The sequence below is a fragment of the Heterodontus francisci genome, chromosome 15 (assembly GCF_036365525.1).
Source record: "Heterodontus francisci isolate sHetFra1 chromosome 15, sHetFra1.hap1, whole genome shotgun sequence".
NCBI lineage: Eukaryota > Metazoa > Chordata > Chondrichthyes > Heterodontiformes > Heterodontidae > Heterodontus > Heterodontus francisci.
In genome coordinates, this window is record NC_090385.1 from 65,658,846 (window position 1) to 65,674,731 (window position 15,886).

A 15,886-nucleotide genomic window follows, 5' to 3' on the forward strand; every position below is an offset into this window, starting at 1 on the left:
AGAGCTCCCCTGTGGAGTCAATCCAGAATCCAGACTCACTACTAGAGCTATATTACAACATTTCTGTCATTTCAAGGATTTGCTACAACACTAAACCTGTGGCATAAACTTTTAGGATTTCCATACTTATCCTCAGTTATTTTTGTGAATTTCTCCAAATATACGAAAATATAGCTCGTGTCTGAGCAGTTGTCCCTTAAAACAAGGCCCTAGAAATGAAAGGACATTGTACTAATCCATCAGGTCATCCAGTCCCCTTAAGCTAAAAAAGTCTCAGTTTTAAAGTCTATTATCCATTTCATATGTACTTGAACTAGGTTGGATTCAGCATGATCAAGCAACAATGCTGATCACTTCAATCACATCAGGGACATTCTTAAAGACAACACAGGATTTGAATAAGAGCCTTGTAAAATGACCATTCTCTTCTGTTCATGGTCAAAATAGTGATTACCACAAAACTCATCAGTAGGAATATGAAGACATTTTATATTAATAGATAGTGCACTGTAGTTGGCAGCTGGACAGTACTCTGCACAGCTGTATCAATTTTTGGCTTGCATGCTTCTTTCAAGAAAGGTGGCATCATTCATTTGCCTAGTGAACATGCAAACAGTTCTCCATTTTGACTGGATCAGTTCTAGGTTTTGAATTTTATAGAACCTCCAGGTGATTAGTAATTTGAACTACATATCTCTTTGCTGTAACTGATGCAGTAAAATTATTCTTGCACCCAAGTAAGTAAATTGGGACACCAAACTGTTTGTTGTTGCTGCATGATACAATCAATATTAAACCATCTTCACTGCAACCTTTTGACAGAGCCATATATCATTTCATTGGTTATTCTGTAACAGGTTCCCACAGGTAGCATTTGCAAAATTAGTAATCTATTCTATTCCCAGAATGGGTTTTCACAATATCGTAATCTGAGGTGTTAGTCCAACATGACCAACTTTACCAGTGGGAAATCCTCTGCATAAATTCAAAGAATTGGCTATGTTTACGAAGCACCATTTGTCATCATTAATAACAAATTGACCAGACTCTGCGATCTGACTTTTCCTCATTTTCACCTCATCTTATAGACTTCCTTTGCTTAACTTTTGCTATCCTTTTCTCATTAATGACTGATTTATTATGAGGTTCTGCATTGGAACTACCCAGGTTTAACCAGACGTGCTTCACTTTTGCATGATGTATTACAACAGATTCACACAGTTGCTGCTTTCCATTTGCTCCCACAGTGGGCATTGGATGGCATATATCTCAGATAATGTCTCCCAGTCACTGTCGTGCATATAATCCATCTGGTGCTTTCGGAAATTCAGTAACTCACTATTGACTATTTGCTCCTTGGCATCAAGTAATTAAAAAAAAATACCATGTTGTTGGTGCTTACAGAACTCAAACTGCATGTGTTATGACCGAGGAGGGAGGAGTGCGCTGTCTCTTCTAGTTCAACTTCTCCACAGGTCACAATATAGATTTAAATGTTTATCCAGTTACCGAGACGGTCAATCATAGACTCTACTCTTTATCCCCAAATAAAATACACCAACCAGGTTTCTTTAATAAACAAAATTATCAGTTTGTTATAAAACAAGACTTACCCAATAATGAAGCAAAGCATTAACACAGCTTTTAACATGAAAGTTCCCTTTTAACCTTAGCCAACCCCCACACACACCAGTTGACCTAAAAAGAGATTTCCTCTGCAAAACTCTTTTCCAAACAAACAAAAAAATACTTTGGCCAAATACATGTTAATTCTTGAAGAAAATGGATGAGATATGTTGTGTCCCAAAATGGCATACAGTCTGGCATCCCAGTACACAGACGGGTCACTGGGATCTTTTCTGGAGCAGTTCTTTTCGGGCGGCGTCGAGAATTAATCTGGCAAGCTTTCCAGGAGCTCCTCAGGAGAAACGCGGCATTGCACAGCGACAAGAGGACAGAGGCAAGCTGGATGTTTCTCTCTTGCCAGGTTGATCTCCAAACTGTTTGCAAACACAGTCCACACCTCAACTGAACCGAAGCAATATCTCAGAAGTGAAACCAAACAGCAAGTCAGAACCTCCTGCTTATCCTCCTCCCGGCAATGATATTGTTTCAACATATTGATGTGATACAGCCAATTCTTTTTCTGGCGATCTGGGCTGTCAATCAAATAATTTACTTTACCAATTCTTTTGACCACTTTATATGGTCCACTGAACCGTGTTTTCAGCGGTTCACCTTGTAAAGGTAGCAATACTAACACCTCATCCCCTGGTTGAAATGTTCGGGTCTTGGCATGCTTGTCTGCCCATTTCTTCATGGTCGTTTGGGAAGCTTGCAGGTGCTTCGGAGCCACTTTGCAGGCTCTCATGAGCTGCACCTGGAACATGGATACATAATTTAACACAAAAGATTTGTCCCTCTTTTCTAAAAACCTTTCTTTAATTAATTTTAGAGGTCCTCTTACTTCATGTCCATAAACTAATTCAAAAGGACTTAGTAGGTGAATCCCCGGGGGCAAACAAAAGAAATTCTAGCCCTTTATCCCAATCATAGGGATATTCATGACAGTATGCCCTGATCATCATTTTGAGGGTCTGATGATACTGTTCTATAGCTCCTTGTGTCTGTGGGTGGTGTGCTGAAGGCTTTAACTGTGTTATACCCAAATTACTCACAACCTGCTGGAAAATTTTAGACATAAAATTGGAACCTTGATCCAACTGAATCTCAATTGGTAATCCATAACTGGGTTAACTTCTCTACAACTACCTTAGAAGAAATTGTTCTCAAGGGAATGGCCTCTGGGAACCGAGTAGCCATATCCATAATAGTGAGTATATATATTTTTTTATCCATGTGGGGTAGGTACACCAAAAGCGCTGTTAAGCAGAGTGTTCCAGGATTTTGACCCAGCGACAGTGAAGGGATGGCGATATAGTTCCATGTCAGGATGGTGTGTGGCTTGGAGGGGAACTTGCAGATGGTGGTGTTCCCATGCATCGGTTGCCCTTGTCCTTCTAGGTGGTAGAGGTCGCAGGTTTGGAAGGTACTGTCTAAGGAGCCTTGGTGACCCACTTTGGTTTTTGGTAAAGGTCCTACACAGTCTACCAACACCCTAACTGGTTCCTCAAAAACAGGTATGGGAATTAGAGGTGCGGTTTTATGGCAGGTTGCGGTTTTCCCACATCTGGCATGGATGGCAGGTTTTAGAAATTTGCACCATGTCCTTGGAAAAACCTGGCCAGTAAAAACGTCGACCTATATGTGATTGGGTCTTCCGGATCCCCACACAGCCCACCATAGGAAATTCATGGACTATCCTTAGTACTTCCCGCGATACTTGGACAGTACCACTATCTGGTGAACTATCGCCCAGTCTTCGTCCGCAAGTCTTTGAGGAGGTCTCCACTTCCTCATTAGAATCCCATTTTTAATATAGTAGCTTTCCGGAACTCCCATTGCCTTAGCTTCAGTTAGAGCCGATTGTGCCACTTTATTTAACTCTGGATCGGCTTGCTGAGCCTTGATCAGGGAAGACTTACTGAACATTTCCTGTGGATTATCCAAATCCCCAAGGAAAGTTTCAGATATTCGGCTATCTGTCTGTGGTGCCAATTTTGCCTCCGACAATGGAACTTGTTTAGCCATTGCTCGGGTCACTACACATGAAAGAAAAATTCCTGGAACCTTTCCCTGCAACTGTTCTGTCTCTTTAACTTCACTTGTTTTTTCTGTGACTACTGGAGAAGCTACTACCTTCTCCAGCCAAATCATTCCCCAGGACTAGGTCAACTCCATCTACAGGCAAACTATGGACAGCCCCGATGGTTACTGTTCCAGACATTAAGTCACACTCCGGGTGCACCCGATACAAAGGTATGGGTATATACTTCTTGCCGATACCATTCACTTAAACCTTGGCATTCAGTGCGCTCTCTAGTGGAAAAGTTATGCTTTTCCCCTGCAAAAGTGTTTGGTCAGCTTCTGTATCCTTAAGTAGAACTATAGGTTTACCTGCCTCACTTGAGGGATAAGGAGTTACTTTTCCTTTTGCCAAGAATTCTCTGTAACACTGAGGTATCTTATTCATAACCCCTGCACTCACAGCAGTTATTGCACTTGGAATTACAGCTGCATTCAGAGCCTGATCTGTCGTACTCTCGATCAGGGCCCCTTTCTCTGCATTGGCGTTGTGTACCCCAATAAGACCCATGGGTTTACACCGCAACTTCCAGCATTCTGCATGAAAGTGTCCCACCTTGTGGCAATGGTGACACATAGGCTTTTGGACCTCACTTCCATCCACAGCATCTTCCTTTTTAGCCTGAGGAGATGATCCTGGGGCGTTCACAGCTATCCCTTCTTGCCCCCGGCTACTTGCCTTCCTTTCACCCTCCCACCTTCTATTCTTCTTGGGTTTGTGGGGGTGACGGACAAAGGGTTTTGGCTTGTAAACAAGCTCATAATCATTAGCAATCTCAGCTGCCTGTCTGGCTGTTGAAACCTTCTGGTTCTCTATATGGGTTCTTATTAATGGATGGAGTGAATTTTTAAATTTTCCAGGAGAATTATTTCCCTAAAGGTTCTCATATGTGGCCTCTACCTTTAGTTTCCGCATCCAACGATCAAAATTAATTTGCTTTATCCTCTCAAATTCTATACAAGTCTGCCAGGCTGTCTCTGGAGGTTCCGAAATTTCTGTTGGTAAGCTTCAGGGACTAACTCATAAGCAGCAAGAATAGCTTTTTTTGCTATCTCATAATCTGCCGAAGCCTCCTCAGAAATCATAACATAAACTTCATGAGCTCTGCCCATCAACCTGCTTTGCATGAGTAGCGTCCAGCTTTTCTTCGGCCACTTCATCTATCTTTTCGCAAGAAATGAAAAATGCCTCTACGTCCCTTTCCTCAAACTTCGGGAAGGCATGCACAAATTTAAACAGTTCTTCACTAGGTCCTGGGCTGGAGTCAGATCATTCCTCACCACTTGGAGTCAAGGCCACTCTTCTGCCTTAGTTCAAGCATTTTTAATTCAAATTCCCTTCCTTCTTTCCTTTTCCTCAAATTCAAGTTTCTTCATTGTCAATTCTCTTTCAAGTTCAATCCTAGCTAATTCAACGGAACTACCATCTAGATCGCCAATTTCTTCTTCCAATTTCAAATGCTGTGCTATTACTTCAATTATGTCTGCTTTCTTAGCTCCTGCTTTTAACTCTAACTCCAATTTTGCTGCCAATTCTATTAGCTTAACCTTTGTTAAGTTTCTCAAATCACTCAGGGATAAGTCCTCCTTCTCCAGAAAGGTTGTAGCAACTGACGAAGAAATTCCGGTAGTGAAAACGTTACTCCAATGCACAAGAAACCTGTTTTTTCCCTTTTCCTGTTTCAATTATCATCACCCCCACTTACAACTGCATGTCGTCTGCTTAGGGTTATCCCGCACAGAGTCCCCAGTTACATGTTTCCACCGAAGCGGGAGGTGTGCACTGTCTCTTCTAGTTCCACTTCTCCACAGGTCACAACATATATTTAAATGTTTACCCAGTTTCTGATACGGTCAATCATATACTCTATTCTTTATCCCCAAATAAAATACACCAAACAGGTTTCTTTTATAAACAAAATCAGATTATAAAACAAGACTTATCCAGTAACAAAGCACAGCATTAACAGAGTTAGAAATACGAAAGTTCCCTTTTTTTACACACACACACACACACACACACACACACACACACACACACACACACACACACACACACACACACACACACACACACACACACACACACACACACACACACACACACACACACACACACACACACGAGTTTAACCAAAAAAAGGTTTTCTCTGCAGAGCTCTTATTCAAAATAGTACAAAAAAAGAATACTTTGGCCAAATACTTGTCAATCCTTGAAGAAAATGGCTGAGATATGTTATGTCCCAAAATTGCATACAGTCTGTCATCCTGCACATAGATGGATCACTGGGATCTTTTTTGGAGCAGTTCTCTTCGTGCGGCAAGAATTAATCTGGCAAACTTTCCAGGAGCTCCTCGGGAAACATGGCATTTCACAGGGACAAGAGGAAGCAGGCAAGCCGGGTGTTTCTCTCTTGGCAGGTTGATCTCCAATTGCTTTCAAACACAGTCCACACCTCAACTGAACCAAAACAATATGTCAGAAGTGAAACCAAACAGCAAGTCAGAACCTCCTGACCCTCATTAATCGTGGCTTGTCACTTCTCTGTAAACATCTCACCCTAGTCTCCAAAGTTTCTCTCGTTTATTGAGCTTCAGGCATGTGTCTTCCAGTAAAGATTGTTTTCAAGCAAGACCTCAAGTGTCCGTCCGGCGACCTCTTTTAAAAAACAAACTCAAACATCTATGGAATTACTTCACTTCTCCAATAAAGCCACCTCCACAATTCTAACACACGGATTCTCAAAAATGTAAAAATATAGAAGCACCTCATAACACATATGCATAACTTGACTACTTGACTATTTACTCTGTGACTACATTAAGTTCACAGATGTCTCAAATAGTTTTCTCAGTTTGTTGCTGTGAATCTATGGAGTTCGCAGATGTATCAGATATTTTTCTCAAATTCTGTTGTTGCAGTTCAGTCAGTTGCTGCAGTCATCACTCAAACTGTTCCATATCTTTCATTAGAACTGCCACTGCAATTGTTCATTACCATGCAACTGTTGTGCTGTGTAATGCTGACCTATGTGTCTAAAGGTAAATCTTAGCACCACCCTCACGACATCCTCCAAGCCTTTGGCAATGTCCGTCACAATATGTTTCTAAAGGAGTCATCAAATGTATTCACACCAAAGCTAACTTCACATAATTTCTAGATTCCTTTCAAATTACTATGAACTCAGGCATTTCCAGGGTCCTGTTCTCTCTCCCACTCTGCTTTGTTTCTCTATCAATTAGCCAACTTCCTACGGAAATTATGCTTTCAGTACATGGTATGCATTACTATATGTTACTCTAATTACAATTTTAGTGCAATACATCAGAGATACTTTCATCATGTCTTTTGCAAGTCCAACCACAGCGAACATCTCTTACTTTTGGTGATACCCTCCTTGATTTTTACTTTCCATCTATTGACATTCCACGTTTTGCTACAGTCTGACCTCACACTGAACTCCCATATCCCTTCATTTCTAGAGCGGTCTCTAAAAAGACTGTTTTCTCTGCTGTACTGAACACTTCTCTTCCTCCTCAGCAAATCTCAATTTTCCCCAAGACACGAATACTACTCACATATCTGTGGATGTGCTTCTAACATCCTGTTCCATCTCCCAGATGAGAATAGAAGTATAAACTGTTATCTGACCAGCAATCCCTCTTAGTTCAAGTCTCCAACCCCTTTCCTGCTATCTCAAACTTTCTTGTATTTCCCTATGTTTTGATATGACTTTTGTCAGTGCTCCATTGACCTTTTATTTTTTGTTCCTGCAAAGCTGCAGATTTGGCAACTCGCATTTTTCTTTCACCATGCATCATAATTTTCTTGAAATAAAGATTTGCTCCAGGCTTCTATAACTTTGCTACGGTAGTGTCCTGCATTACATTTAATTTTCTCTATTAAAAAGCCAGAGGGGAACCTTGCATTGGCAATGGCTGTCTCCCGACCAATTCACAATTTCCTTAGCTTTAAGTAACCTAAAGTTTGCATTTTGTCGATAAAATCAGTCTTACCAATAAGATGTCCTTTGGTCTCATTATCATCAGCAAATTTAATGCCACTTTAATTCCATCACTCCATCAACAGTACGTTTTTATTGAACAAGTGAACAGGCACAATAAGACTATGTTCCATCAATGCTACCAAACAGAATGTGTACTGTCTGGATAATGAGCGGAACTGAATAGGTGCAGCAAATCTATTCCATCCTTACCACTGACACTAATCTAATGTACTTTTTCCTCAAGGATTGTAATCAAATAGAAGCAAAAGAACCCAAGGAGATCATTGCAACCAATGTTCAGTTGGTTACAATATGCACAGTTACAATTTCTGTGAAGCATTTTACTGTCGTAATTTATGAGGTTTGAAGTGGTGCTATTGGTTTTCCGTGAAAATATGTTTGTGCACATTAAATCTGCTTTTGTGAGGAATACAGATACTGAAATAAAAAACAGGTTTGGCTGTCAGGAAATTACATTAAAAAGTATGCTGTAGCCAGTTGAAAGAGTATACAAACATATGAATTAGGAGCAGGAGGAGGCCACTCGGCCCCTTGAGCCTGCTCCGCCATTCAATAAGTTCATGGCTGAATTGATTACTCCACATTCCCACCCTTCACCAATTGCCTTTCACCCCCTTGCTTATCAAGAATCTATCCACCTCTGCCTTAAACACATTCAAAGACCCTGCTTCCACTGCCTTTTGAGGAAGAGCGTTTTAAAGACACGCGACGCTCAGAGAAAAAATTTCTCCTTTTTTTAAAAAATTCATTCATGGGATGTGGGCATTGCTGGCCAGGCCAGCATTTATTGCCCATCCCTAATTGCCCTAGAGAAGGTGGTGGTGGGCTGCCTTCTTAAACCGCTGCAGTCCATGTTGGGTAGGTACACTCACAGTGCTGTTAGGAAGGGAGTTCCAGGATTTTGACCCAGTGACAGTGAAGGAACGGCGATATAGTTCCAAGTCAGGATGGGGTGCGACTTGGAGGGGAACCTGTAGGTGATGGTGTTCCCATGCATTTGGTGCCCTTGTCCTTCTAGTTGGTAGAGGTCGTGGGTTTGGAAGGTGCTGTCTAAGACGCCTTGGTGCATTGCTGCAGAGCATCTTGTAGATGGTACACACTGCTGCCACTGTGCGTCGGTGGTGGAGGGAGTGAATGTTTGTAGATGGGTGCCAATCAAGCAGGCTTTGTCCTGGATGGTGTCGAGCTTCTCGAGTGTTGTTGGAGCTGCACCCATCCAGGCAAGTGGAGAGTATTCCATCACATTCCTGACTTGTGCCTTGTAGATGGTGGACAGGCTTCAGGGAGTCAGGTGGTGAGTTGCTTGCCATAGGATTCCTAGCCTCTGACCTGCTCTTGTAGCCACGGTATTTATATGGCTACTCCATTCAGTTTCTGGTCAATGGTAGCCCCTAGGATGTTGATAGTTAGGGATTCAGCAATGGTAATGCCATTGAATGTCAAGAAGAGATGGTTAGATTCTCTCTTGTTGGAGATGGTCATTGCCTGGCACTTGTGTGGCGCGAATGTTACTTGCCACTTATCAGCCCAAGCCTGGATATTGTCCAGGTCTTGCTGCATTTCTACATGGACTGTAAAAGGAGGGTCATTGATGAAGCAGCTGAAGATGGTTGGGCCTAGGACACTACCCTGAGGAACTCCTGCAGTGATGTCCTGGAGCTCAGATGATTGACCTCCAACAACCACAACCATATTCCTTTGCGCTAGGTATGACTCCAGCCAGCAGTGTGTTTTGCCTGATTCCCATTGACCTTAGTTTTGCGAGGGCTCCTTGATGCCATACTCGGTCAAATGCTGCCTTGATGTCAGGAGCAGTCACTCTCACCTCACCTCTTCAGTTTAGCTCTTTTGTCCATGTTTGAACCAAGGCTGTAATGAGGTCAGGAGCTGAGTGGGCCTGGCGGAACCCAAACTTAAGTCACTGAGCAGGTTATTGCTAAGTGTCGCTTGATGGCACTGTTGATGACACCTTCCATCACTTTACTGATGATTGAAAGTAGACTGATGGGGCGGTAATTGGCCGGGTTGGGACTTGTCCTGCTTTTTGTGTGCAGGACATACCTGGGCAACTTTCCACATTGCAGGGTAGATGCCAGTATTGTAGCTGTACTGGAACAGCTTGGCTAGGGGCGTGGCAAGTTCTGGAGCACAGGCCTTCAGTACTATTGCCGGAATACTGTCAGGGCCCACAGCCTTTGCAGTATCCAGTGCCTTCAGTTGTTTCTTGATTTCATGCGGAGTGAATCGAATTGGTTGAAGTCTGGCATCTGTGATGCTGGGGACTTCAGGAGGAGGCCGAGATGGATCATCAACTTGGCACTTCTGGCTGAAGATTGCTGCAAATGCTTCAGCCTTATCTTTTGCACTGATGTGCTGGGCTCCCCCATCATTGAGGATGGGGATATTTGTGGAGCCACCTCCTCCAGTTAGTTGTTTAATTGTCCACCACCATTCACGCCTGGATGTGGCAGGACTGCAGAGCTTAGATCTGATCCGTCGGTTATGGGATCGCTTAAGCTGTGTTCATCGCATGCTGCTTATGCAGTTTGGCACGCAGATAGTCCGATGTTGTAGCTTCACCAGGTTGACACCTCATTTTGAGGTATGCCCTCCAGCACTCTTCATTGAGCCAGGGTTGGTCTCCTGGCTTGATGGTAATGGTAGAGTGGGGAATATTCCGGGCCATGAGGTGACAGATTGTGGTTGAGTACAATTCTGCTGCTGCTGATGGCCCACAGCGCCTCATGGATGCCCAGTTTTGCATTGCTAGATCGGTTTGAAATCTATCCCATTTAGCACGGTGGTAGTGCCACACAACACGATGGAGGGTATCCTCAACATGAAGGCGGGGCTTCGTCTCCACAACGACTGTACGGTGGTCACTCCTACCAATACTGTCATGGACAGATGCATCTGCGGCAGGCAGATTGGCGAGGACGAGGTCAAGTATGTTTTCCCCTCTTGTTGGTTCCCTCACCACCTGCTGCAGACCCAGTTTGGCAGTTATGTCCTTTAGGACTCGGCCAGCTGGGTCAGTAGTGGTGCTACCGAGCCACTCTTGGTGATGGACATTGAAGTCCCCCACCCAGAGTACATTCTGTGCCCTTGCCACCCTCAGTGCTTCCTCCAAGTGCTGTTCAACATGGAGGAGTACTGACTCATCAGCTGAGGGAGGGCGGTAGGTGGTAATCAGCAGGAGGTTTCCTTGTCCATGTTTGATCTGATGCCATGAGACTTCATGGGGGCCAGAGTCGATGTTGAGGACTCCCAGGGCAACTCCCTCCCTATTGTATACCACTGTGCCGCCACCTCTGGTGGGTCTGTCCTGCCGGTGGGACAGGACATACCCGGGGATGGTGATGACAGTGTCTGGGACATTGTCTGTAAGGTATGATTCCGTGAGTACGACTATGTCAGGCTGTTGCTTGACTAGTCTGTGGGACTCTCCCAACTTTGGCTCAAGCCCCCAAATGTTAGTAAGGAGGACTTTGCAGGGTCGACAGAGCTGGGTTTGCCGTTGTCGTTTCCGGTGCCTAGGTCGATGCCGGGCGGTCTGTCCGGTTTCATTCCTTTTTATTGACTCCGTAGCAGTTAGAGGCAACTGAGTGGCTTGCTAGGCCATTTCAGAGGGCATGTAAGAGTCAACCACATTGCTGTGGGTCTGGAGTCCCATGTAGGCCAGACCAGGTAAGGACAGCAGATTTCCTTCCCTAAAGGACGTTAGTGAACCAGATGGGTTTTTACAACAATCGACAATGGTTTCATGGCCATCATTAGACTAGCTTTTTAATTCCAGATTTATTAATTGAATTCAAATTCCACCTTCTGCTGTGGTGGGATTTGAACCCATGTCCCAAAGCAATACCCTGGGTCTCTGGGTTACTAGTCCAGTGACAATACCACTACACCACCGCCTCACCTGTCTTAAATGGGCGAACCCTTATTTTTAAACAGTGACTCCTGGTTCTAGATTCTGAACTTGTCAAGATCCCTCAGGATCTTATGTTTCAATCAAGTCACCTCTTACTCTTCCAAATTCCAGCGGATGAGGGCAATGGAGGCCATCGCCCATCCCTTTGGAACGATGACCGTTGGTACGAAAGAATTCTGATACAATTCCCGATGACCGACAATGTAGGAGGTATAATGGCCTAGAGTGTAGTACAAGGTGGTGTTTTTGGTCCCCTCCTCTCACAATATGACACACAGGTTATTTAAAAATCACTTTAGACTCAAATGAATTCCTTAATTTTAAAAATTAAGTAATTAAAAAAATCCAATTTCTGCATCTATTCACAAATAAATGACTATAGGATTAAAATTAAATTTTTCTAATAGTACAAAATGACTACTCTTTTACAACATTTAGACTGGATATTAAAAAAAAATGTTCTATTTTGGCTTCACACAGCACATTGCATTGCATTAACGCACATCCAACAACCCGATCTTTAAAATCTACACTACAGAATATAAAAAGTGATTTAGTATTTACCAAGTAATGTTTTGGTTAAATTCAGCATTATCTGAATACAATTACCTATCTATGTGCTGTTTTGTAGTTTGGTAACAATTCTCATTGTATTCAAGCATATAAGCAATAGGAGTGGGGGGGCAAAAATGTTTTACCTACCTACAGTAGGGATTCCTTTGAGATGCATACCTTAAGGTCAGGAAACGATAGTAGAAAAAGGGGAGGAATAAATGAGCCCGGCCTCTGTGAAACAAACACATAGATCTGGTTGACAATTTAATAACTTTGAACATAAAAATTAAGATCGAAGTGATACATCAAAGACATTCAGCTGTTATCAGAATTTTAAACAAAGTACTGACAAATAGATTGAAGTAATCAAGCACTAACAGATAGACAACATTTACTTGTCTCTACTCTTGCACATATATACAACAGATAGTTTTTAAAAGATAAATTTGAGATATTACTAATTCCTCTAACCTGCACAGCTATTCAATCAAAAATGGAATAAACCAAGTCTTATCTGGGTTAACCAGCTGATACTATAATTATCAATGCCCTTCCTTGTACTTACAAATTTGTGTCTAATGTAGATGCCTTTGGTAAGTGATCTTACTTTTATGGGAGCTGACTCACATTACTCTTCAACTATTGGTACGATAGCACGTAACAATCATATTCCCTTGGGACCTATTTTGGATATCCAAGTCTCTTCAATATGTACGACTTCAATTTCTCTGAGCAAACAATTAATGAGAGGCTTGATATGAATTCTTAAGCTGCTTTATTTCACAGCAAATAATTTATAATATAATTATAATCACAGTTAAATTAATGCAACTGATTTGCATTAATGTAATAATACATGTAATAATACAAAATAACATGCCACACTTTCCCAATAAATGGCTCATCATACTTGATTTATACAAGATGTCTTGTATTTTCTATCATTTCTAATCTCTTTGCCTCAGTGAAGTTCTTCACTCAGATTTTCAAAAAGCAAAAGCTGTGCCCTTTCAGCTGTCTTGTTTCAAAAGACTGCCTTCTAGTGTAAATTTGTCTCTTTATTTTATTACCCTATTCACAGACTGACAGTAAAATTAAAGGGCTTTCCAACACAATAGGTGTGAGTTTTTTTCAATTACCTGCACAAGTTCACCAACTTTTGTCTAGGTATCCTTTTTAAACTTGTGGACGGGACGACAGAAACTGAACCAAGAAAATATCTCGGGCAGACTCCAAATTTTCAAAAGGTTTGTTTGGTATTAGTTCCAAAATTAAATTTCCTAAAAGCTTGATAAGGTTAATATAATTTAGTTTTTTAAATCTACAAAATGAAATACAAGTAAGAAACTATGCTAGGCTTCAATTTTCATAGAATATAGGTCTTTCCTTAAACTTATAAATCATACAACTATCTTCATAAAAGTTGATAAACAAACAACAAAGCTTGCTAATTTAGATACACATAGGGGCAAGATTTTAACTCACTGAAAACCCATACAGTTGCACAGAGTCAAATTTGGCCCATAATATGGGAATATTTCTTCTGCGCACTTTAAATATAAGAATTGTTAACCTTAAAGAATAGGATTATGATATTATTAAGCAGAGGAAATATCCTCCATTAAGTTAATTCATAAAGTGGTTTCTCTAATTCATCAAAAACACTGGCACAGGCAATAAGCTGCTGGTTGTGGATCAGCTGCCCAACCTGATTTTTTCCCCAAAACAAACCATCCACTTGCTGTGTAAAAAAAAACTATTAAAATTTACTTTTAATCTGGGCGGCACAGTGGCGCAGTGGTTAGCACCGCAGCCTCACAGCTCCAGCGACCCGGGTTCAATTCTGGGTACTGCCTGTGTGGAGTTTGCAAGTTCTCCCTGTGTCTGCGTGGGTTTCCTCCGGGTTCTCCGGTTTCCTCCCACAGCCAAAAGACTTGCAGGTTGATAGGTAAATTGGCCATTAGAAATTGCCCCTAGTATAGGTAGGTGGTAGGGGGATATAGGGACAGGTGAGGATGTGGTAGGAATATGGGATTAGTGTAGGATTAGTATAAATGGGTGGTTAATGGTCGGCACAGACTCGGTGGGCCGAAGGGCCTGTTTCAGTGCTGTATCTCTAAATCAAAAATCAAATCGAAAGCAGGCTACATATGCTAACTAGACAATGTGTATATGCAAATTAGATAGACTATACAATTAATTTTCCCCTTCCACTAAAATATTATAAATTCCTGTTGTATAGGCAAAGTACATGCTACGTTTACTGTGATAAGCGCTTTCAAACTAACCAAAAAATTACATTACCACAGATATATGTATGAATACACTGATGTCCTCAACAATGTTCATTCTCAAAAAAAGGGAAATGTTCATGTTTTCTTACAAATTTTCATGATCAAGGTGAGGAATGTTCGTAATAAAAACAAGAAATGCTGGAACTCCAGAAGAAGGGTCACTGACCCGAAACGTTAACTCTGCTTCTCTCTCCACAGATGCTGCCAGACCTGCTGAGTATTTCCAGCATTTCTTGTTTTTATTTCGATCTCTCTCTTAACTTACTACATTTACGATAGTTTAAGGTCTATATTATTTCAATGCCAACTAAAGCTACAACGGTATATAATTAGTATTTCCAGCATTTCTTGTTTTTATTTCAGATTTCCAGCATCCGCAGTATTTTGCTTTTATTTGAATGTTAGTGCTGGAGAATCCCAAACTCAGAAGAGCAATCTGTAGTCCATTCATGCAGTATTCTTGCATTTCGCACATCAGCAATCCTATGGCCTCTCAGTGTGAGACTGCTAATTAGTGTTGAATTAGGGAGAGTTTTGTGCTGTGCAGCTACATTAAAACTGCCTAACCTTATTTCAAATGGAATCTTTAAATCCAACAGACGGAGGGAACTTTTATCCCATCAATCTTGGCTGGATTTGAAGTCATGCTCGAGGTGAAAGGCAATAGGAGTGACAAAAATCCAACATAAAACAGCTTTGGTAATTTATTTAATTTTTAAACTAAAAGATCACTCCAATAATAAAATGAAATATGATATTGAAACAGGTTTCAATGATCTTATTTTTATAAGCAAGTTGCACTGCTCTAAATGATTTTAGATTGATTCCAGACTTACAAAAACCTAGCTCTTGGCACTTATCTTTCTGTTGTAGACTTAGAATCAAATAACGATTATTAATATCTGGTGAAACCTAGGGTGAGTTCTAAATTTTAAATATGTACATAGGGCTGAATTTTACAAGCCCCTCAACGTCAGGGGTCATGCCGGAGGCCCATAAAATTCTGCTGGGAGAGGCCTGCCTCAACTCCCGACGTCAAGAAGGCCCCGCTGCATTTTTCCAGTGGCGGCGGGACCTCGGTGCGGCCACCTTCATTAAAATATGGAAATTAGAAACATTAACATGTAAATGAACTTAACTGGCGGCGGCGGCCGTCTCACGCCAATTTTACCGCTGCCGATCTCAACTTGCGCACCTTCAGAACTCCATATGGAGTTCCGAGGCAAGAAACTTGCCTCGAAGGGCGGCACCGTGGCGCAGTGGTTAGCACTGCAGCCTCACAGCTCCAGCGACCCGGGTTCAGTTCTGGGTACTGCCTGTGTGGAGTTTGCAAGTTCTCCCTGTGACTGCTTGGGTTTCCGCCGGGTGCTCCG

General features: G+C 41.9%; 1 protein-coding gene across 5 annotated transcripts in view; it reads right to left on the minus strand.

Annotated features, from left to right (window-relative positions):
- LOC137377724 (transmembrane protein 33-like) overlaps positions 1-15,886 on the minus strand; it is a 169,070-nt gene that overhangs the window by 18,595 nt on the left and 134,589 nt on the right. For 4 of the 5 annotated variants that reach the window (XM_068047689.1, XM_068047690.1, XM_068047692.1 and 1 more), the window contains exon 7: positions 12,367-12,450. In XM_068047689.1, the coding sequence (XP_067903790.1) occupies positions 12,367-12,450 (84 nt within the window). The remainder of the gene's footprint in view (positions 1-12,366; positions 12,451-15,886) is intronic. The other variant, XM_068047693.1, reaches the window with a different exon arrangement.